The sequence below is a fragment of the Alosa alosa genome, chromosome 10 (assembly GCF_017589495.1).
Source record: "Alosa alosa isolate M-15738 ecotype Scorff River chromosome 10, AALO_Geno_1.1, whole genome shotgun sequence".
In the NCBI taxonomy this organism is placed as follows: Eukaryota; Metazoa; Chordata; class Actinopteri; order Clupeiformes; family Clupeidae; genus Alosa; species Alosa alosa.
This window is the reverse complement of record NC_063198.1, coordinates 18,548,550-18,572,712: the sequence shown is the minus strand read 5'-3', so window position 1 is coordinate 18,572,712 and position 24,163 is coordinate 18,548,550. Positions and strand designations below refer to the sequence as shown.

At 42.3% G+C, this 24,163-nt stretch overlaps 1 protein-coding gene across 12 annotated transcripts in view; it reads left to right on the top strand.

The window, feature by feature from the left end:
• LOC125301438 (band 4.1-like protein 1) overlaps positions 1-17,976 on the top strand; it is a 96,769-nt gene extending 78,793 nt beyond the window's left edge. For 2 of the 12 annotated variants that reach the window (XM_048253816.1, XM_048253817.1), the window contains exons 14-26: positions 817-852; positions 2,378-2,527; positions 4,571-4,657; positions 5,014-6,642; positions 9,692-9,742; positions 10,665-11,039; positions 12,131-12,259; positions 13,045-13,122; positions 14,116-14,175; positions 14,698-14,790; positions 16,239-16,319; positions 16,544-16,657; positions 17,313-17,976. In XM_048253816.1, coding sequence (XP_048109773.1) covers positions 817-852; positions 2,378-2,527; positions 4,571-4,657; positions 5,014-6,642; positions 9,692-9,742; positions 10,665-11,039; positions 12,131-12,259; positions 13,045-13,122; positions 14,116-14,175; positions 14,698-14,790; positions 16,239-16,319; positions 16,544-16,657; positions 17,313-17,318 — 2,889 coding nt within the window. In that variant the 3' untranslated portion in view covers positions 17,319-17,976. The remainder of the gene's footprint in view (positions 1-816; positions 853-2,377; positions 2,528-4,570; positions 4,658-5,013; positions 6,643-9,691; positions 9,743-10,664; positions 11,040-12,130; positions 12,260-13,044; positions 13,123-14,115; positions 14,176-14,697; positions 14,791-16,238; positions 16,320-16,543; positions 16,658-17,312) is intronic. The other 10 variants (XM_048253822.1, XM_048253820.1, XM_048253818.1 and 7 more) reach the window with 9 other exon arrangements.
• Positions 17,977-24,163: the final 6,187 nt, after the last annotated feature.

The window sequence follows — 24,163 nt, the reverse complement described above, 5'->3', positions numbered from 1 at the left end:
ATCCATGCGCCTGGAGAGGGTTTGTTGATTGGCTGGAATTATTTATGGCTTTGTGCTCCCAAAAGTAAAGAGCTGTGATGAGCAATTCAGTTAATTTGAGCCTGGATTATGGAGCCACAGACTGTACCTTTAATACAGTGAGTGTCACTGTTTTGTATAGGAAACCTCAGTCTCTATGTTTGTGCTGTACAGTGTCAATGCACTGGTAGTCATCAGTGAGCGTGTTACATGCACTTCAGTGTCCCGGTTATTATGCTTATACTTTAAAATCCTGATAATAACTGTGATACTGAAGTGCATGTAAACACGCTCAGTGTAGTGCACTGTACTTAAAGGTGTATTTACAAGGGACACAGTTATGTAAAGTGTGATTTTCTTCCATGATTTTGATGTCTTGCATCTAAAGGAGAGCATATGTCAGACCAGAGGTTCAGATACACTTAAGATATTACTTCCTGTGCATATTTTAAGTGAACAGCATGTCCTCTAACCAACCTGGGTTGGTTACAGATCTTGTAGGATTTAGTACATGTCCTTAGATGCCTGAAGTCTATCACATTCCAGTAGTTTGTCTTAAGCTGTGTGTATGTTTGTGTGGCCTTGTTTCCTGTTGGATCTCCCATCTGGCGTCTGCTTGCCTTCCTAAACTTAATCGGCTGCACTCTCCCTTTCCACCTCCCTCCCTCCTTCCCCTCCCCTACTTCCCCCTTACCTGCACCGCCTCTTCCTCCTCCTCCTCCGCCTGCCTGTCCTCCTCCTCCTCCTCCTCCTCCTCCTGCTGTCTCCTCCTCTGTCTCTCTCCATTCACCTGTGTAGCAGGAGCTGGAGTCTACTCCACGCCACAAGCAGGAGGTACCGCTGTCTTTGTTCTGTTTCAGCCTTCCTCTTATCCACAGTTCCCTTGTGCTGGAGCTGGGCTGGGTGCTCACATAGTCAGGGGCTGTGTGGGTACCACTGTAGTACTGCAGAGCAGAGCTTTATTCTCCTTTTAGCTGAGCAGTTAAAATCTAAACCGCAGAGAAGTTAGTCCAATGTATTAGTTGCGTGATTCTTGATAAGCATTAGAATAAAAGGTGATTAATTAAGGAAAAGAGGAATTTTATTGACATAACTTTCTTTGAAACTTTCTTGTTTTATTATCTATTTATCAGACTCCTGAATAGGAGTGTTAAGTGTTTTGAAAAGTAAATGTACTGATATGTTCATCTTCTTTCAAAATACTTGGGTACATGGTCATCAAGGAAAACTCATGACGTTAACATAAGAAACAGTAAATATCAATAACAAGAAATAATTTTATTTTTTATTTTTTACAACTCAATACACAGAGCGTAAAGCAGTTTTGCAGTTGCAGTACCAGTTACAACTTCTCAGTTTGAAAATTAAACCTCAATAATGCCACATACAGAAAAACATACAGAATGCGCTCATAACCAAATAATTGAATTCATCTGTCATCCACCCTTAAACAATTCTACTCTGTGACTGTGATTTAAATGGCTTAATATTTGCACTTCATTAAACGTGTTGTTTACAGCTCTTCTGATGGTGATTTTTTGAGCCATTTCACAGTTATTAGATGACATTATTTGTGCACACACCATGTGGAAAACAATGCTGTGCTGCTTAGTACAGTCACATTTCAGGGGATGTAGCTACAGTATAATTACAGATAGCCATGTCCATTGGGTAAGAGGATGTCTCTGACCCACTGTTTGTAGTTTTTTGCAATTATTTCTCATAACGTTATGCACCTTTCATGTCTATGAAATCCTGATTTGAATTGATGTAATTGTACATGCTTGCATCAGTGCTAGTTAAAGGTGCTCTAAGCGGTGTTACGCGGTTTCTAAGCTAAGACATTTTTTGTCACATACAGCAAACATCACCTCACCATCCGCTAGCTGCCTGTGCCCTGAATACACTGTAAACAGCCTAGGCTCCAACAAAACAAACAAAAACAGCTTGGTCCAGCCTGGATCATGAAAACATAACAAACTGTTCTAGCCAATCACCGACAAGATGCACGTTTAGGAGAGTTCTCTGTTTTGTTTGAACATCAACAGAAGTGAAGTGACGTTACCCAACATAGCTTAGAGCACCTTTAATAAAGATGTGTGAAAGGAGAAACTAATGTAATTCGACACGCTTGCATCAGTGCTAGTTAATAGAGATGTGTGAAAGGAGAAAAACTAAAAAAGTTAATCGCCTTTTTTGCCTTTTTCTTTCTGTTTCTCTGATTTTGCTGAATCTCTCTCTTGCTCCCTCCCTCTCTCTCTCGCTATCTCTCTCTCTCTCTCTCTCTCTCCCTCTATCAAATCTCTCTCTCTCTCTATCATCTTTCCTCCTGAATACCCACCCTGTTTCTGGGTTCTAGTTTATGGATAAGTCGGAGGACTTTCTCCTGAAGCATCAGGCCAGCATCAATGAGCTGAAGCGAGCTTTGAAGGAGCCCAACAGCAAACTGATGACCCGGGAGAAGCGCCTGTCAGGGTCATCCCCAGGAGGCACGCCTGAGAAGAAGGCTGTGAGTATTGGATGAGTCCAGAGCAAGAGTCCCCTATGCAGCTGAGCAGCTGGAGATCAGAAAGGACAGATATAAAGTGTTGCACATAATCTAAGAAGTGTAGCCAAAATGCACAGGCAGTGCTGCTCTCACTACCTTTAGATTTATGAAGTTCCATATTGAAAGAGTAGTAGTCTGTAGTACTGAATGTGCTTTATACTCTATTAGAACTATGAACTAGCACAGACAGACAGACAGACAGACAGACAGACAGACAGACAGACAGACAGACAGACAGACAGACAGACAGACAGACAGACAGACAGACAGACAGACAGACAGACAGACAGACAGACAGACAGACAGACAGACAGACAGACAGACAGACAGACAGACAGACAGAGAGTTTTTTCTTGTGTTAGATAGTTGTATGATTTAAGTGTGGTTATATGTAAGTGTTTGTGTCGTAGGTCCTTATCTGTGTTTGTTACAGTGTTTTTGAATCATTTTACTCATTACATTTGTCTAATGAACCAAAAAGTTAGTTCTGGGTATTCAGTACATGTTGTTACCTCTTGATCAGGCATTATATTGAGTTTTTGATTGGAGGCAAATACACTCTATTCCCAGATAGTTCCCAACGATGTGTGGGATGATTTAGAGCCATTTTATCAATTACTTCAACTAATGACTTTAAATTTCAAGGGTTTTTCAGAGCCGAACATGGTGCATGACAGTACAGTTAATAACTTGATTAAGGATCAGTCATCTGGTGTATGGAGCACAAAGAGTCAGTAGTTACAAGTCTCGCTAATAAAGAGAGTTGTAATAGCCTCGCTGAATCAGAAACCCCAGAGGACACATTTTAATATCGGTCCTATCCACAAACTCAGGTTCTTCACTTGAGTTAGATTAGAAAAGACGCCACCATTTTCTTAATCATATTTGGTGTACTGTAATCATGCCGCAAAGGAAATGTGATTGAATTGATGGATAGGCTGACAAATATGTGCGTTTGTTTGCTCTGTTTTCTCTGTCTACTGACACATTCTGGCCTGCTGCTTGAGAGCAGCCAGATGTCATCTTCTCGGTATCAAACAGGCCAGAGACTAGTGTGTGTTTGTGTAGTGGCAAGATCAGAGAAGCGAATCATATCTGGCTTATGGATGGAGAAGAAACAAAGCTTTGGTGATGAGCTGCCATGAAGGATCAATGTTTTTTCCACCCAGAAATTGAGCTGTGAAATGATTTCGTAGCGATAGAAATAAGCATAAGTTATGTACTTGCCTTTGATGTGATTTAGTCTGCTGTGTCTGGTTGTCCCAGAGTATCCATATATTTGAGGAAAAATGAGGATAAATCTTTTGACTCAGCCTGTGAGTTTTATCAGATGAAAATTGGCATCTTATTGATTTGTTTTGATAGAATTTATCTTCACTGTCTGATTTTTTCAGCGTGCCAATCCAGACACAGCAGCTTGAATGTGAGAAAAGAAAATCCCTTTTCAAGCGTGAAATCTCCTCTTTGATGCTTGTCATCCCTTTTTTAAAGATGAAACGATACCTGATGTCACTTGAACAATTTCCCCTTTGTTTGCCATCACAGGAATCACAATCCTTTATTATATAATGTCACAGATCCACACTGATCTCTGATATGATGTACTGTTATTGATTTCTCTCTTATAGCATCTCATTCGGCATGGAGATAGTTTAACCATATTTTACTTTTACTTTCATTTGGATTTATAAACATACTGTAACAGTGAATAGACTAATTTATTTCTTAATTCTCTGCAGGCTCGGAGAGGATTGTATTGTTTTTTTGGTTGTGTTTATTTATGTTTTTTTTAGTTGTTACTTGTTTGCCTGTACTGTCGTAGGTCAAGCAAGAAAGTTCAATTTGCTCTTCGATGGCATACAAATCAACAAGGACTCTTTAGAAATGCCTCTTTACCTTCACGTTTTTGGATGATGATGTTTGTGACATGACTGTTTGAACTGTGTATTGGTAACAGCCTTTCTTTGCTCTCTCCTTTGCTGGCTCTGATGGGGGTTGGGTTAGGATGTGGGGGTTGTGTGGGCCATGGAGGCCACTAGCGTCACACCTCCGGAGGGCTTCACGCAGAAGACCCTGGTGACTTCTCCTGAGGTTGCAACCCTTCCTCATTATTTCTCATTTTTTGCATGAAACAGGTCGTAGCTATGCATTTGGAATCAAAGTAGATTGGATCAGTTATGTGACACCAAGCTTATTCTTCAGCCCTTGTAATAGATCTGATCAAAGCTGGTGTCTTGAGATAGTGGAAAACAGGCTAAAAAACTAAATTTGGCTGTGGTGTAATTTTCTTTTTCTTCAAGATGAAATTAGAACAGTGACGCATGCTCAAACAGATCTTGAACCTGTGCAACCAAATACTGCATGTTATTTGTCCTTTTAAATCGTTGTCCTTAGCTCAACAACTTAGTAATGGCAAACTAACTGTTTTGATCTATATCAACATATAGGGTTCAGAGGAATGGGTATTGATTGAAAAGCAGGATGCTTGCCAACCAGAGAATTACCACAAGGTGGAGAGCAAGGATAAGCCTAATAGACGTTCCCTTTCTGAAGTCTCCGAACCTGGCTTGGAGAAAAAGAAAGAGTCAGAAAAGGAGATCACCAAAATGATACATATCGAGGTAACTGGGGAGGATGGCGAGGAAATGCAAGTCCAGATGGACTCTTTCCCATCTCCCAAGCTGCCACCAAGAGACGAGAGCAAAGACTCGAGCCTGAGGAACAACAACAACTGTATCATGGCCGAGTTATCTGCCAAAATCAAAGGCGAGACGAAGCAGGAGAAATCACAGAACGAAGTCCCACCACTGGAGGCAGGCAGCAGACCCAGAAATGAGAAATCCCCCGTCATGACTTATGCAGCTGAACATCAGTCACACAAAGTCCACAAGGACAAGAGGCCTCGGAGTCTGAACTTGGGCATGTCGACCGAGTTTGTGTACGAGAAAGAGACTGATGGTCCAGGCGGCAATGACGAGAGCGAAGTGTCTGACGAGGAGAATGCATCGGCGGGCGAGGAGGATGATCAGGCCGGACGATATGAGCGGCCTTTTAGGACAGAGACGAAGAAGGAGCCCTTGGCTATGAAGATGAACATTACTATGAATGATGAGGACACATCGGTGACTGCTCGGGCTTCACATGTTCGACATAAAGACAAGGTGACAGATGAATGCAAGAGCAACATTACTCAGGAAAGTCTCATGTTTGATAAACTGAAGAAAGAGGCTGAGAATGTGACAAAAATGATGAGAGGGGAAGACGCAAGTCATGCAGACACAGTCAAAGGAGCGTCGGATGTTGGAGGACGAATAGAGATCGTCTCACGGAAGGAGGTCACAAAAATGATCATGATTGACAGCGAGGACACCGAGGACGCTGATAGGCACAACGCAAACAAAGTGGCAAATGACTGGACGGTGAATGTTCCGCGGAGAGAGAGGCCCCGATCGTACATGTTTGAACAGACTCCGTCAGACAAAGCCCAGAAGAGGAAATCGACAGGCTCCACTCATGTTGAAATCACACGGATTGTTCCGCTGAAACCTGAAAGATCCAGGAGCTCCACGACCCGAGACGAGCCAGACAACATGTTCAAACTCGAAGAAGAGCGCAAGCGACTAAGTGGCAGCTATAGAAGGGAATTCATTTCACTGAACGAATCAGCAGAACAATCCACTGACATCAATAGGAATGACATCTGGCCCACTGTGTCCAGTCCTGTGCTGACCAATCCATATCAAGTAGGGTCACCCCAATCCCCAACCATGATGGGACACAATGTCTTTCAGGGCTGGGAGGAGCAGGTTCAACTAAAGGAGAGAACTTTCGGAGACGACTCTCAATCCACAATTGGAGGTGGCAGTTTGAAGGACGACCCATCTCAGTTTGACCAAGGCGCTTCCGGAGCTCCACCCTTCAGCCCGAGGGCCGCAGGCTTCAACAAGAACGCTCCCCCCACTCCCCCGGTCAAAACGAAGAAGGCCCGGGAGTCGGGGCTGATTCTCCGCAACAGCCGCAACCCCAGCAAGGAGCCAGGAGTGGACGGAGCAGCCGAGAGGAGACATGCGGTAACTGTACTTGGCATCCCCTCTGCTTATCACTCATTTGGACGCAAAAGCATCGCATGAGCTTCAGACTGAATCAGCACATCCATTCTCTTCTGTTTTCTGTTGTTTTTTTCCCCCCTTTGGTTGTTCTTTATTTGAGTTTTCTTTGTTTTTCAATGAATTGAGTTATTGGTTGACTGACAGACTGAAACATATCATGTAACCTCTATGCCTGCTTATGAAGAACCGAGTCAGGAGGGTACTCGGTACCACCATGTGTTTGGCTCTCAATGTGTGTCATTGACTGGTGCACTATTGCATCCATGAGAGCATTTCTCTCCTTTTTATGAGTTTGCCCCCCCAGACACACACACACCCCTTGGCTGTCCCTCATTCTATCCCTGCCCCACTCCCTCTCCCCAACCCACGTTCACATCATAGCGCCATGTATCTCAGTTTGCTTATGTAGGCATAAAATTGACCAGAGGGCTTTGACCGAAAAATTCTCTCTTGCACATTTCATGCTTCAGCTTGCGGCTGTAGTTTATGAAATAACCCCCCTTTCTCCACATTCCCCATCCTCTGATATCCCAGCCAGTTTTCCTACACTGAAATGTTGAAGGGTGGCAAGTACGGTAATATAGACTTTAGCAAAAGTACTATAGACTGCTGTTAAATAAAGCCTTCTTATTATACGGCTCTTCACAATGCTAGTAGAACGCTCCATTGACTTGAATGGGATTTTCCAACGTTCTACGGTAAAATAAATTCATGTAATTACCGCTGCAAACATATAATTACCGCTGTCAATGGCAACGGGTTTCCTGCTTCTGATTCGTCTTTCATATCACTACGCAAGGACTGGAACTTCATTCAAACGTGAAAGCAGACGGTTGATCAGCCGTGTTCTAAAGAATGTTTGATTCAAGTTCAGCAGCGTGTGTTGTTGCGAACTATTTGTTTTTCAGCAAATGCCACGATGAACGGTAACAAATAAGTGTAAAGAGACATATCGTGGAGTTTATTTTTTCGTTTTGGCAAGTAGCCGTATAATAAGCGGGATAATGTATAGAACGCCGGTCATTATGGGAAAATAAGTCCCTTCAGGGCGAAACAAGACCCCTCCGCTGGCGCGACTTATTTTCCCCATAATGACCGGCGTTCTATACATTATCCCTTAGGCTACTTATGTTAATGTAGTCACTCTGAAATTGGTCTGTCTTCATATTCGTCTTTGCAAATCGTCCAGTGTAGGTATTAATTGGCCTAATTGCAAATCTATGGGAAACGGTCCAGAGGGATAAATCACAAAGATGTGTTTGAAAATCTGTTGCTGTATGCTGCTTCATCTGTTTCAAGTGACCTGTTGGGTTTATGCTGGTGTGATTCTGCTCGGAAAGAAAAGAATGATCGATAATAAAATAACCAATTGGAAGACTGAGATATTTGAGTGATTGAGATATATGTGGTGTCACTTAAGTGGTGTCTGTCTCTGGAATGGACCTGACCATGATCTGGTGTGCATCAATGGCCAGATTCATTTTAGAGGCAGTTGTGCAGGGAAAGCACGGAAGGGCTTAAAGGCACCAGTCAGTGTTTGTGCTCTGTTGGCAAAGCACAGACACTGAAAGCTCTGTAATGTCACCGTTGCTGTAATTACACACAAGCCTGTTGGAATGAGGAGAATTTGAGCCAAGCTGGAATTTGGCAGCTTAAAATAATTTCTCGTATTTTTTGTCTGAGTCAAGGCTCTGGCACGTAGTGCGCAACAGCCGTTGAAAATAGGTGGCAATGTGTGAATGGCAGCACAGAGTGCGGTGACAAGACTGTGAGGTTGAGAGCGAGGGCGAGAGTGCCTTGGTGGAAATATGAGGTTCAGATCACCTCGATTGCTCCTTTGATTGCTGTCGCCGGTTTAGAAACGGCCAGCACCACAACTCGAAAGCAAACGGTATTCTTGGCACGTCGACATTAAATCGAAATGGAGCTGGTTGGAAGAAGAAACTGTGAGAGTTGCCCTTTGGACAGTGAGTGTCTTGTGTGAATGTCTTAGCTGCCAAATCCAACATGAGAGCATGAAAATGCTCCCTTGGTGTAAAACTGATGAATGTACCAACTATTAACACAACATTGATCATGTTTGCTGTTATTAACCAGGCAATAAATTGTGGATTGAGAATTTAATTTGTAATGACAATATTTCACTCGTGTTCCACATGGCCAAAATATTCTCACCTGTGTTGTTTTGCATCATGCATTTCACCAGTATATACATCTATGAATTAAAAAGCCCTGTGTTTCTCAATATTAAATATGTTTGATGCAGCAGTCCTTCAATAAGTTGAAGAAGTGAATGACTGCAGTTGTTTTTTATAATCATATGCAGTATCTGAGAAATTCGCTCCTTTCATTTGGAAGCATTTCTCTTAGTTCTTGTTCACCAATTCAAGTTCAGTCAAGTTCACTGAATTGAATGACTGCAGCAATTACATTTTCTTTGTATAAGAAAATGCAGTGTGTTTACTTATTTCATCCATTACAGCATGAAAACATCTTTTCTGGCAACAAAGCTGGCATGCTCTTCAGTTTTCCAAATCAATGCTTTTGGGGGATTAGAAAAGCACCTCTGTCATTATTCAGTCCTTTTGTCTCTGGCCTCTGTGTGGTCCTTGAGCTCTGGTGAATTTGAAAATAATTTACTTTTGAGTGGAGTGTCACAAACACTTTTCAAGGTTTTCTCATTAGCCATGGCCCTTTGTTATTGATTAAAAAGGACCCTTGTGGGATTCACCTGCAGAGTGCTCCAGGTTCAAGAGAAAAAAACAAAACAGACCGTGAGAAACGCAGGGCTGCATTGAACGTGTGCGTGAAACATAGTAATGCTAACAGTACGTTGTCATTCTACAGTATCAACTCAGTTTAACACTATGGGGACCAGGAGGGATGGTCTTCCATTCATCTCTGGATCTACTGGGCTAGGCCTCTTCACACAGCCTCGCTAGTAGTCATTTGATCATGTGTCCTTGTCTGCCCTTTCTTCTGCTAACTATGTTCTGCTTCTTCTTTTGTCTTATAGGAGCCTCTGTCTACTACTGTGATTAATGAAGAACAACTAGCTGAGGCTAAGGTCTCTAATTTCATTTGCCATGTCTGGTGTTCTCTGTTGCATGACCCTGCTGAACAGGCCCTTGCTCCCTGTCACCTTTCCTTGTAGCCATTTCCTTGTAGCCATTTGTGTGTGTGTGTGTGTGTGTGTGTGTGTGTGTGTGTGTGTGTGTGTGTGTGTGTGTGTTTTTTTTCAATCTTGCACTCTGCTTATTCATCCCCATGACACAGTGTCTGATCCAGTCCCATCTCAATCTGTTCTCTCTCACACTCTCTCTCTCTCTCTCTCTCTCTCTCTCTCTCTATCATGTGCATGTGTGCTAAGTGAGAAGCCAGTTAAAAAGAGAATCTGACAAATGTTCCCATAGTGATACGACAGAAATTATATAGCTTCTCACTCAGCCTGTTATCATTTCCTATCAGATCATATATCTGTTCACCATCTTTTCACCCTTCTTTGTCGTGATGCCACTGAAATATTAGCTTAGCTTCTCCTTTTTCATTCTGCCATGGCTTCCTATCAAATCCCACAGCAGGACATCAAGCTGTTTACTTTTCCATGTCACTTTTGTTTGAGATGTCAAATTGCAGGTCATAATCTGATTGGTTGATACACTTGAAATGTTAGCACGGATTGCTGCTTCACATGTTTCATTGCTCTTTGTGTTAGAATCAGATTGTTGTGGTCTTGAATAACATGCTCTTGAGAAAGATGATACCAAACTTGAGATGGGTAAGGATTTTTTTTTTTTTAATCAAATTGGACATTATTCAAATTCAAATTAAGGGTTTGGCTTCACTTTATGGACCCAATCATTACTTTTCACCCACCCCATTACCTTCAGTCCATCCATCCTAATGTCACCCTCTCCATCATTGCTACACAGTAGAGGAAGTGACACGAGCATGGCCTGCCTTCTCTCCCCCTGTCTGATCATGCACAGAGGGAACCCTGGGATAGACGGCCAATCTCGGCCACCGACCTCGATGAACAGGAGCGCGAACGCGAGCCGGCCTTCATGAAGGACACACACCTGGGCATTGAGCGGAAGTGCTCCAGCATGACGGTCAGCTCCACGTCCAGCCTGGAGGCAGAGGTGGACTTCACTGTCATCACTGACCTCCACCTGGGCGCGGAGGAGTTCTCAAGGGGCATGAGCGAGCTGACTGAGAGGGGCGGAGGGGAGAGGCAGGCAGAGGGGAGCCGCGATGACTTTGAGGAGGCGTCTCATTTCTACTCCTCCCGGCTGATGAGCCAGGACAAGCACCCCGTAGAACAGCACCTCCTAGAGGAGAAAGGCCACCACGAGGTAGACGCTGTAAGCGTCAGGTTTTAGATCTTTTTTTGTAAAGCGTCCTTTTTTGGAATTCATCCCTCTTGAAGATATGTCCTGAGCCATTCATTTTTTGGTTTGTTCATCACTGACCTTGAACCTCAGTTTTCTTTTCCTTTTTTATGGTAACCATTTTGTGTTATGCTTTTTCATTTTGATTTACGTTTGGTGTACCATTTTATGCATTTCAACAATGGAGCCTGGCTAGTTCCCTGAAGCTCCCTGATGCTATCCACACTCAGCAATGAGAGAACCCTGCTGTCTGATATCGATCAAGTCTTCCTTTAAGAACCGTATTTACTGTACAGTACAGCGTTGGATGCAGTAGATTTACAGCTCTGCATTCTTCTTCAGGCGTCAGTGCCCACAAGGTGGATATGCACAGCGTCTGTCAGTGCTTTGTATGTAGGTCACTCCAGAGTGATCTACAATGCAAAGTAAAGCTCCCTCATGGTTGAGTGTGGATGGTTTCAGTCAGAATGTTGTTGTTGTTTTTAGTCATGTTTAAAACCCTGTTTTTGTCTGGTTTGGTTTTGCCTTTGGCATTTCATCCCAATTAAAATAACATTTTCATGTATTTATTTGTTATTTATTTGTTATTAATTAATTTGTTTATTGATTTATTTATTTATTTATTTATTTATTTATTGTTTTTGTTCATTTATTTCTGTTTATAGTTTATTTATTGCTTCGTTATTTGTGTTATGTATTTTCTTTTATGTTTTAATCTTTCATTAAAATTCCCATTTGAGTTGATTTGATATAATGTATGGGGAGTACTTGAAATCTGTTTGTTATGAATAGTTACAAAGTGATCTGGAACAGTGGGCATTGATAATTACAAACATGTAATAGCACAAACCAGAACACACACATAATGCCAATCACAAAGCACACACACACATATTGTTTTATCACGTTTCCTGGCATGAATTTGCATGCAGAAGAGCACAGTACACACTGATGCTTCCACAGCACAGCCCGTAGAATGCAACAACATTCCTTTTGACCCGTGTGTAGAGACTCCCATCCATATTTGAAATATAACAGCAGTGTATGCTTTGCTCTGTCACCAGCCCCCGGTGGCCAGGAAAGATCCTAACGCTGTGAGCATCGCCCACTCGCTGCGGAGGGCAGAGGTCAAGGTGGAGCCCCACTCCAATGGTGCAGAAGTGCCCCCCACCATCATAGACATCACAGAACAGGTACACACACCTGCACCATTTATCAGAATAACCATAATATTTTTTTTAAGTATATTTACCTTCTAAAAGACCAGAATGGATTGAAAAGTTTAGTATTCAACTTAAAGTCAAGTTGTTTTGACATTTTAATTGAATCTTATTTTATTGTCTGACCATAGTGGAGAATCTGTTGTATAATAATAGTTATTATTCATACATTGCAATGGTAATTCATTTTGTATGATAAAAAGGGTAAATTCCATTTAAAATGTACAAAAGAAACGCGTTACCGTTTTTTAACTGGCAAATGAACATTATTTGTGAAATAATTTCCAAAGGCAGAGTGAATTTTCCAATTTTCCAATTTTCAGTGTCGCTTTGATAACAGCTCCCGACTGTATGGGCCGGGGTGACAAATTATCTAAAAGGGGATGACATAATAGTCTTGTTATGGCTTGATTAGAGTATTGACACAAAATTAATGAGACTGATGAAAGAGAGAGGGCCTTCCATTCATCTCCTGGGACATTGTTTTGGAGCCGGACTGTCTCCACAGGTGCTTGATTAAAATGTAATTACTGGGCCTCTGTAGTGCCATTCGTCTAAGCACACGGATGAGTCAAACCAATAAGCTTTAGAGGTTGTCTTTGAAGGCCATTATGAGAGAAAATCAGGTGCCCATTCATTAATGCCAGTGGACATTAGTTTTTTTCCTTGTTGGCCCCGTTTGCCCTTGTGTGATATAATGACCAGAGCTCATTTGTTAAGTTGATGTGTCCACTGCGCCATATGTGTTTGCATTGCAGCAAACACAAGGTGAAGTCAACTGCATGGAGACAAAGTTCTCCAGCACTGACGACACTCAACCACAAGAGGGTGACATGGTATGGTTACCCCCTCCCGCCTCTCTGAACTGAGATCAGTTTACTGTAAAAGGTTATGCCAGTGCTTTTTGCTGCATGTGCCAGACAGCACCATATGAAGTGTCTTCTGAGCTGTGAAAGGTCTTTGTTTTCGCCACTGAGCTCCTTGGCCAGACTATAGCTCTGCATGCTTGCATCTTGTACTTTTTCAGAATGTGTCACTGATACATTTCTGGGTGCCACATTCTGAGGAGAAGGAAAAAACACACAGGGGAAAAGAAAAGGATAAACAAAACTCAAAGCAAAATAAACAATTGAAAACATGCCCTCAGTATATCAATAACACATTCTTGAGGCAAACTGAAATGAAGAGTTTCAGAAAGGTATACCATGCTTCACTCTTTGGGTGAACACAGGCACACATTGCTTCAGTGTGTTGGAAGGCCTGGGTATATCAGACCACTTGCTATCTCTCTCTCTCTCTCTCTCTCTCTCTCTCTCTCTCTCTCTCTCTCTCTCTCTCTGCTTGTGTTAGTGGACATACCACATTGCAACTGCTGCTGCCTTTATCTCTTCTCCAAACACACTGCTTAAATGTGTCTGTGAAGAACGCTGCTGAGAGGAAGTCTTAATCCCTGCAGAACAACCTCCGTGAAACGTTGAGGTGACTATATCTAAAGTTTATGCAGAACGCATTGCAGAACTCACGCAAAGGAAAAGACAAAAAGAAAAAAGAGAGAAGTTTGCTGAATTGGAAGAATGCTTCGCTGCACGTCTTGTAGACTTATCACTTTGCTTTGTTTGGTTCAAGCTTTTAGCAGAGAGCCTCCACAAGTCTGCTGCTTGTCCAGTCTGATGACAGAGCATGACAATGATAGTGTACGACTATGTCCTGTGCAGCAGTGTGTGTGTGTGTGTGTGTGTCTGTGTGTATGTGTGCCATTATGCACCATGCAGCGCAGGTGTGTGTGTACAGTATGTGACTCTCTAGTCCTGCCCTGTTGTATGTTTCAGAGCCAGGAAGAGAGTGGAGAGAAGGAGGCTCCTCCACCTGGCAGGGAAAATGGCTCTCCAGTGAGTGCTCTGCCCTCATCGGGACTTTGCCAACATATGTCCTGTCCTTTCTATGAATGTCACAGAATGTCTCTGTCGTTTTTATGAAAGTCTAGCCTCCGCTGCCACGCTTGAAATTGTGCAGTGCTGTCTGTGTGATTGGTGCTTGAGGGACTCCTGTGGAATGAATGGCTTGTTGTGGTAGAAGAGTATAAACACAAAAAAGAAACAGAAAAAAATATAAAAAAAAAAAACGACAATTCATTTATTTCGTTTTTTGGCTCTCTTGTGTTTTTGTTGGAGACTTAACCATTTTGACTTTCACGTAATGACAGTGTTGTTGTTAAGTGGATGGGGTTTCCGGCAAGGGTTGCAGTAGTGTATCAGTGGAATGTATCTTTTGGCTGAAACAAATGGCAGCTGTGTGTGTGTGTGTGTGTGTGTGTGTGTGAGCGAGAGAGATAGAGAGCACCTGTGTGAGTGTATGTCCTGGTGGCAGCTTGCCGCCCGGTCGTCACTCTGTGCCTTCTGCCGTCTCTGCAGGTAAAAGCAGGCTCTCTGGGGAGAGACTCAGCAGTGTCCCCACTCACTGTCACCGCGGAAAATGTTACCTCAGCAACCACCCAAGTAACCAAGGTAACAACTCATTGTGTACTCCCAGTATTTCCAACTTCACCGTGTCTTGGGGTTTCTTGGACATCACAATAACACAGCTATTGTTTTTAGAAATTGCACAGACATATATGTCAAATGAAGAAACATCCTAGGTACCTTACATGAATCTTAAGAAGAGGCTGTATTTGTCTGAAGCCGAGACCTTATCAGTCAGGCTTTTTATGACACCAGCTGTTTTGCAAATGTCATGTCACTGTCAAACATTTCCCCCTGTGGGGAAAGTGGAAAATGTACCACAACTACTCAACTCTAAATGCAAATGCCCCCAATGTGTGCTTCCATTTCGTGCGTTTGCTACCTAAAGTACATGCTTTCCATTGGGCTCCAACCCCACCTTTCATGTCACCACCTCAGGTGATGAAAGCGGGCAAGCACATCTCATCCTCCCTCACCCTCAGCACAGGGGCCCCCCAGGGTTGTGTTCTCTCCCCTCTGCTGTACTCCCTGTATACACACGATTGTGTAGCCACCGCAGACTCCAATACCATCATTAAGTTTGCTGACGACACGGTAGGGGTAGGCCTAATCCACAACAACGATGAGACGGCCTACCTGGAAGAAGTGAGGTGTCTGACCCAGTGGTGTCAGAGGAACAATCTCCATCTCAACATCAGCAAGACTAAAGAGATGCTGGTGGACTTTGGGAGGAAGCAGGCGCGGGACTACACTCCCTTATCCATCGACGGGACCCCTGTGGAGAGGGTGGATACATTCAAATACCTCGGTGTCCAGATCACCGAAGATCTGACATGGTCTACCCATCTGGACACCGTGGCAAGGAAGGCCAGGCAGAGACTGTACCATCTAAGGAGGCTGAAGAAATTTAAAGCATCCAAAACAGTCCTGCAGAGCTTCTACTCCAGCATCATTGAGAGCATCCTGACTGGGTGCATCACCGCTTGGTATGGAAACACCACCATGCAGGACCGTAAGGCTCTGCAGAGAGTGGTGCGTTCAGCTAAACGTACCATAGGGGGGCAACTCCCTAACCTAGGGGACATCTATACCAAGCGGTTTAAGGACAAGACCACCAAAATCCTTAAAGACCCCAGCCACCCAGACTATGGTCTGTTCTCTCTGCTTCGCTCAGGAAGCAGATACACTGGCTGCAAGGACTGAGAGACTCAGGAAGAGTTTCTTCCCCCAAGCTGTCCGGTACCTAAATGGCACTGTTTAAGCACTTTTTATTGAGTATACCACTGTTCCCCTGTAGAGAACACCACTTCTTCCCTATCTGCAATAACCCCCTGACATCTTGAATGTATTGTTTCTTGTCTATTACTGTTTTTGGTAGATTGTTCTGTGTCAGTTCTGTGTGTTTTTGCTTGGCATGGAGCCGACTGTAACATTTCACTGCATTGTATGTATGTGACAAATAAAATCTGAATCTGAATCATTTTCATCACCAGACAGTGAAAGGGGGATACTCAGAGACCAGGATCGAGAAAAGGATAATCATCACGGGAGATGACGATGTTGACCAACATCAGGTATGTACAGTGTACTGCAGCAAGTGTAAAAGCACCAAACAACACTGCTTACACAAAAGACTCCAAATACCACCCCCCCCCCCCCAGTCTTGTATTCAGCACACTTCCATTACAAGTTATGGAAAGAAAGCCTGAATATTTTCCATTTTTATTGCGCTGAGCTTTTAAGCCTGAGCAAAGACAAAAAAGCGAAGTGACAGGTCTGAATTATCACCTCTTTCCAGGCCCTCGCCATGGCTATCCAGGAAGCCAAGCAGCAGCATCCCGATATGCTGGTGACAAAGGCGGTGGTTGTCAGGGAAACAGAATCTTCAGAGGAGAAACACAGGACGCCAGAGGTGAGTTATAATGTGCTCTCCATATGGAATAACTTAGCGTCCTGCATTAGAGATGCAGCTGTACTAAACCAGGTGATTGACAGGACGGACTGGATAGTTTGAGTGACATGCTGTTTTGGTCCAGTTTACTCTACGGTTCTGATACATTTCTGTGTATAATAATGTAATAGGTTAGTCTTCAGTTAGATAAATGCCAGGTCAAATGTCTGAATTTTACTTTAATGCATTTAGAATGAACAGGAAGTCAACCGCACTTTTCCTGTTTTACGGTAATGCTTCATAAGTAGAATAAATGCCAGCATCTGTGCCTTGACCTTTTCGGAAATCATTGTTTTGAAGCTGTCTTTATTTACGGGTGTTTGTGCTGTATGAGGGGTGAATGTTATAAAAATGACATTAAACCTATATCAGCATAGTGATTATACAATCAGGCATCTAGTTAAAAACTATAAGTGACAACTAAATGCAATTTAAAGTTAAAAGAGAAGCCAAAAGCACACACACACACACACACACACAACTGCTCTGTATATTCATTTTTAAATTGTAGTGTAATATAACTTATAAAATATTGCTCAACATTTCCTGTTCATGTACCCCGCCCTTCCACCATCACCAAGCCACTTGGATACTTGTGTGTTTGTCTCCTCTGTAGTCCTGATGACCAGACTCAGCTCCAGAGATCAGGGAGAGGATATGAGCCCTTCAGGGTCCCCCCCGCCACCACCGCCGCACCCCTGCATCCAAAGGGTTAGCTGAGTCCAAGTACAACCCAACCCAACCCAACCCGCTCCTGCGTCCCTCAATGCCCTCACCCCACTCCTCTCTCCTCCTCCTCAGCCTGGCGCAATGCGCTGTGCCCACTGTCCCTCCAACCAGGAGCGAAAAGGACAGACTTGCAGACCAATCCTGTTCCTGCAGCCCAGTACTCCATCAAGCACTCCATCCTGCAGCCTCCATTAGCCACATGATGTATCCATATTCCCTCAACATTGAAAATGTGTCTGAAAGTGTTAACAGTCCCTCAATCAGTTTGCCCATTGTTTGTATAGATTTGGATAGAATACTGCTTACTTTTGTTAAACTGTACTCGTAGGGGTGGGGTGGCTGGGGGTGGACTCCAAGGCAATTTCAAGGTTCTTTGGATTTTGACAGGTTCATGTGCTCTACATACCGTCTGTCTTCTCCGGGTGTTATAATTATATGTGTGCCAGTATGCCATTGTACACAGCTTTAGCTCTTGATTGTCCCGTTGTGTCTAAGAGTCAGCAACCTGCTGCAGGTCCACACACACACACACACATACACACACACACAAATGCATCATTCTTCGAACAGTTGGAGAATACACCCCCAAAAAAAAAAAAAAAAAAAAAAAAGTTAGTTCTGATGAGGGCTGAGCATTGTGTATATTATAAAATAAATAAAATAACTCCAGAAGGTTGTTACGGAGATAATCACTGTCATGCTCTCCTGAGCTTCCTTCTGTCTAGTTTAAGGAGGTGTACAGTTGGCCCTCTCAGGAGGGTCTGTAGATGGTTGGCTAGCCTGTAAATGCCTGTGTGAACCAGTGAGACACTATATTCTACTGCTGTCTTTTTAGCTTTTTAAAGATTTTTTCAAAACGATAGACTATCCAGTGGAAGTCACAATATTTGCTTGTAAATGACAAACATGACACATGGCGTATGTATCGATTAGACTGTCACTCCCATGTGCATGAGTCAAATTAATGTTCACATAATCAAGGAGAGGGAGGGGGCGAAATAAGAGGCAGTCTTGCCATCTCTAAAGGTCCATGACACATGGTCCGTGAGGGCAAGACATGCTGTAAATAAACACTCCTCCAGAATGGACAATTTGTCAGAAAAAGAAATAGTGCATGTCACTAAAAGGCAAACAGAAGAGTTTCATTACATCAAAGACATGTCAAGAAGATGATGCAGGCATTTCTAATGTATGTTGCTGTTGGACACCCCTTGGTGTGTTTGGCATGTAGAGTCTCCACAAGTGTTTGGGGGAAGTTGTTCAGGAAGATTCCATACATGTGGACACTGTAATTGTTTCTAAAGAAAGGCTAATGAAAGAAGAAAAGCAGATATCAAGATCTCTCTATATACAATATCATATTGTTTACTCGGTTTGCATTTAATCCTTCATGTTGCCATTAGGTGAGCTGACAGATAGACTGCTATAGTGTAGGAAACTCACCGCAAACAAACACATGGTCTGATGATAAATGTTTTATCTAAGAATAATACTATTTAAATATGAGTTTTTTTATTTTCTATTTTGAAAATTGAGTTGTTTTTAAGTTATGGTGTATGAATTTGATATTGTATTTATATATGAATGGTGAATGTGAGGCATCCTCTCTCCTGTTAGCATAAAACTCTGTTATTTTTCTCTTTCAATGCGTGGCAAAGGCTTGGATCCGTAGTGTGACCTGAGCACTTCAGCACTATGATCCGGCCACGGACAGCCAGGTGAAGAAGTCAGTCAGTGAAACATTAGCTGACCGAGAGGCTTTGTGTGTTTATCTCTGTCTGATCAAATCTATAGACATGTGAAAGGAAATGATTGGTCTCTAGCTGAGTGAAGCATAATCAATGTGAAAAAGATGGCGAAAAGACGAAAAAGATTGAAAACAATGACACTGGAATATACTGTAATACCATGTTAAACACGAGACATTATTTCCAGTGTAACAAAAGACTTTGATCAGACAGTGAGAGATGAAAGACAAGAGGGAATGATATCCACAATATGCCTCAGAACATGCCTTCCTTTGAAATACTGTGATTCATACTGCTGATATTTGCAATAACAATCTCACATTGCCATCTTGTTAAATAAGAACCATAGTAATGATTTCAGTTTAAAAGATGAAACTGTGAACAAAACAAAAGTGTTGGGGGGAAATGCTTTGCTTGAAGTGCTCTAAATTGGTTGAGGGTAAAGAAATGTATGCATGCGTCAGTCTCTGTGACCTCAGCTCAGAATCAGAATTTTTTCTTTTTTTCCCCTTTTTTTTAAGTTTCAGCAAAGCCCAACGTGTGCTGTGTGAAAAAAACGGGACAGCTTCTTTGCTCTGCCTAAACTACTGTTCTGTCCTGTCTCTGTGAAGTAGCCTATTAACTCTCAATGCTTTTTGAGTTTGATGTTATAAATGTTTGCCTATTGATTTGTTTTCCACTTGGTCCTATGACACTGGAGTCCTCCATTGCCTTTATTTGATTGATTTGTGGGCAATGGGTTTTACTTTTAGCTGTGACGCTGCCAGGAATCTGTTTTGGATGTCTATGGCGTCAAATTATTGGATACTCTTTAATTTCTAAAAAATGAGAAATGTTTACTTGCTATTAACCTGGGGAAAGAGTTTTTCGTTTGTACCTTTGGTGGTGTGTTGATGGGAGGAAAGACTACAAAAATGTTTTTGCTTGAATCTCTATCCAGATATTTATTGAGCTTATATTATCTAATATATTACTTTTTTAGTAAAAATGTATGATGGCACATGTCTTGCCATGAAGATTATATAATTTCTTTGTGCCATGATAAACAGTACAGGCTCCAATTATAAGCACTGTTACTGCACAATTGTGAGTGGGATAGCATTGTCATATCAATATTGGGTGCCTTACCATTTCAAGAGTAACTGCCACTGGGATGAAATGCAAGAGATATTCATTATTAAATCCTGAACTTATTAGGACTGGTCCCTGAAGACACCTAAATGTCACACAATGGTAAGGCAAAGTGCCTTGATTTCAGTGGGTCTGAGAAGGACCTTAGATTCAGTCTTCAAGTGACACATGGTGCTGGTGCATTTGCTAATATTGAACAGATTGTGAAGGATTTTGCTTGGTGCATGGCATGAGGTATTGAAACTCTTCAATTCTTTAGTGCTCCTCCCTTCAATTCACCCTGCCAATCCACTGGCTCCACAGCGCCCTCTAGTGCTTGATGGTGTGTTCTTGCTGTATTTGCATTCAATCTAAATGGAATACATGCATACATTAATAAATGTCTCAGTTAAAATGGGAAAGTATCTTGTGATTTGCTCTGCATACGGTGGACATGTTAGAGGGAGAATTCTTATTAGAGGGAGAATTAGTGGTGCACTTGCTTTCCACACAGATCATTGTTTACATTGCTACTCAATATGCCAACCTAATAGTATGCTGAGGGCCTTAAGTGGCCAAATAAGACACATTGATTGGTCAACAGGTGAAGAGGAGACAAACATCAGATTTTATCAACCAGCCGGATGCTGTAAACGTGTACAGAAAACCTACTCTCTCTCTCTCTTTTACACACAGACACACACACACACAAGCACAAGCAATGGTAAACATAGTTTAGGTTTACCACATTAGTTTAATTCAGGAGTCATAACATGTTTAAGGCATGGAAAATGGATATAGCGAGGAAACTATAAAACATCTGTTGCTAGCTTGCCTGAGAAGTCACATTTAAACACAGCACAACTACAAATCTGAAACCATGAAAGCATTCTAATAGTGTTTGGGGTTAACATTGCCATTATGAACTTGATTTCATATTAGGTCAGCAAGATGGTGCTGCCCCAGAGCCAGCATGGCCATGATGAACCTGATGACCTTGGATCAATACATAGAATGTCCACTTGGACAATGTGATCAAGACTGGACCTCAGAGGCTCCATTCAGCTCAAAACCATATCGAAGCCACTGGGTCATCATGACCAAGACAGACCTCAGCTGATTCAATAAAGCCGCCTGCGGTGAATGGAAGTATGATAGAGTTCATGATTTCCATGTTACTGAGAAGGCCTCTGGGCTGAATAACATTCTGTTCTCTGCAGATGGTCAGCTTGACCAAGAGGTTCTTCTTACTTGGCATGATGCTTGTTAGTAAGGGTCACAGTCTCGTAGTGCCCTCTAGCTGTTAATAGGCCAAATTGCATTTTTTTATCTCTTTATCCAGTGCAATGACTTAAATCCATGTTGACATACAAAAAAATCTGATTTTAATGTTTTATGTTAACACATACGGATGTCACATATTTGAATGCTGTCACTGACATCGGATTCTAATGTGGATTTTAAAGTGCTTCACCCGTGGTGATGTGCAACGTAGGAATGATATGGTTTCAGAGCCTACACTGTGAGTGGTAGGCTACCTGGAGGTTTTGCGTTTATCGTGAGGCGTGCGCTATCAAAAGCTTCCTGCATCCTACTGCGGTGCAGGCTGTCAACAATATCGCAAAAGATACCGGTACAATTCTCACAAAACTTGTTGGAAAGGTGTAGCACTGTCTAAGGAAACCCCATTCATTTTTGAAGCTGATCAGACTTAAAGGGAACTTTGAAGCATTTCCCATAGCCTATTTTCTCGCAGTGATAGCGAAAGTGAAACGTCCTTTCATTTGAATTTGTGCGTGCCTGTGTCATTCATTTCTTTCACATGTCTTACAACATAAATAATGCATTCATATGCTAGTAGTAATGTCAGAAATGAACCGGTTTATAAGCCTTTTAGAAATGGTTGTTGCATCTTGCATGTTACATTTAGATGCGCACTCAATCGTGCATCCATGCAGGCAAAACCGCTCTAATGTGCCAACGGCACAAAAGTTGAAAAAACTTTTACAATGGCGGTGATAGCCTACAGTTAATGTGAATCGCGGACAATAACCAAAGAAAGGAATTTCCACCTCCATTCACTAAATAAAGGCTGTGTTTCTACGTGCAAAACGTAATTTCTTCAGAAACCAGCCTATAATGCATAGGGTAACTTGAGGTGAGTCAGACAGAAGAGGGACGTGTCTTAGTAGCCTATCTTGAATCCCTTTCCTACCTTAAAATTGTGTGATTAGCCGCCAGAATAATAAAATCGGTCCAAACCTATGAGTAAGCATTCAGTGTAATATAGAGATTATCAAAGATACTCTAGTTTGTATTTTCTTTTAAAATATACATTTTGGAGACAAATGCAGTCATACCATGGGTCTATATCCAGGGATGGATTATTGAATGGACCTACTGGGCCCAAGAGCTCAGGGGGCCTTGAAGCCTATGTGAAGTTGCTTCTTCTTCCTTCTCTTCTATTTCCACAAAACTCACAAGTCGTCATAATATAATGGGTAATTTTTTAAAGTCTTCTAGGGAAGTATGCCCCTGGGCCCCCCTATCTTAACAGGGGAGTTTTTTTTACATATATGCCCAGTTTATAATCCATCCGTGCCTATGTCCGTCAAAAGTTTGGTATATCCTAATTGACAGACTTAACCAATGACTTGTTTGTGATTTTAACTAGATGTACCGCAGAGCGGTACAAAATATGACCGCCGCCCAGTCCAGCACATTTTTTCCACAAAAAGAAATCACGCTGAAAGGCCTATATGATTCTAACTGTCTCACTAAATTGCATTATCCACACTCAATTCTCACTGGTATCTGCTAGACAACAAGTACCAAAACATGATTAGTTCATAGATTTCACATGTAAAATTCATTTTATACAACCCCACCTCCATCTTGCCTGTTCATAATTCTGAGAAATTCTTGATTGTTTGTGTTATGTTTATGTTATGTGTGTGTGTGTGTGTGTGTGTGTGTGCGTGCTTGTGTGTGTGCCTGCGTATGTGCCTGTGCATGCAAGCTTACATATGTCTACTATGTGAGTATGTGTCATACGTATGATTACTGTGAATGTATGTGTGTGTGTGTATCTGTTTGTGCACATGTGTGCACATGAAATGGGTTAACATGACCCCTGGAGGCAAACATACGGGAAAAAATGGTCATCCTAGGCCCTACAGTTCTCAAGATATTCACAGAGAACTGTGTCTGTCCTACCCTCCTTTCGGGGGGTCCAGTCCAGCGGGGGGGCTACAGATCAAAGCGAAAAATGACGGTTCCATGCTATCTATGTGGGGTTACATGCCCACCAAGTTTTGTGTACCCCGGTCTTTCAGTGTCCCGGGAATCATTGACGGAAATTTGGGCATGCGAAAAAAAAAAAAAAGAAAAAAAATCTGACTAAACCTATATGACCGCCGCTTCGCTGCGCGGCGGTCATAATAATATTTTTGCATGGCAGGAAATGTATTGAAATTCTGTTATTGAAATTCACACCGCACCACAGATTTGGTCCCCCCCAATGTTGACATCATGGCTACAGCCTTGGTTTTTATATTGTTTTTATGTTGCACATGACATGGGTCTAGTACCTCATTCCTATTTACTCACAGACAAAATGGTGTCAGGACAGTCAGCCCAACATACCCAAAAAGTAATTTCAGTTAAATTACTGTCCCTAATAGAAAACACAACCAGAAAATGACTCAATATGACATTTAAGAGTACGTGAAGAATAGTAAATTAATGCAAAATCTCACAGTCACACCTACAGTATAGACCCTTTCAACAATAAAAACAAATACAATGCTTGAACGTTCTATTTGGGCCCCAATCTACTTCCTCTGCATTAAGATAACATATGGAATGTTAAAAAGGAAGT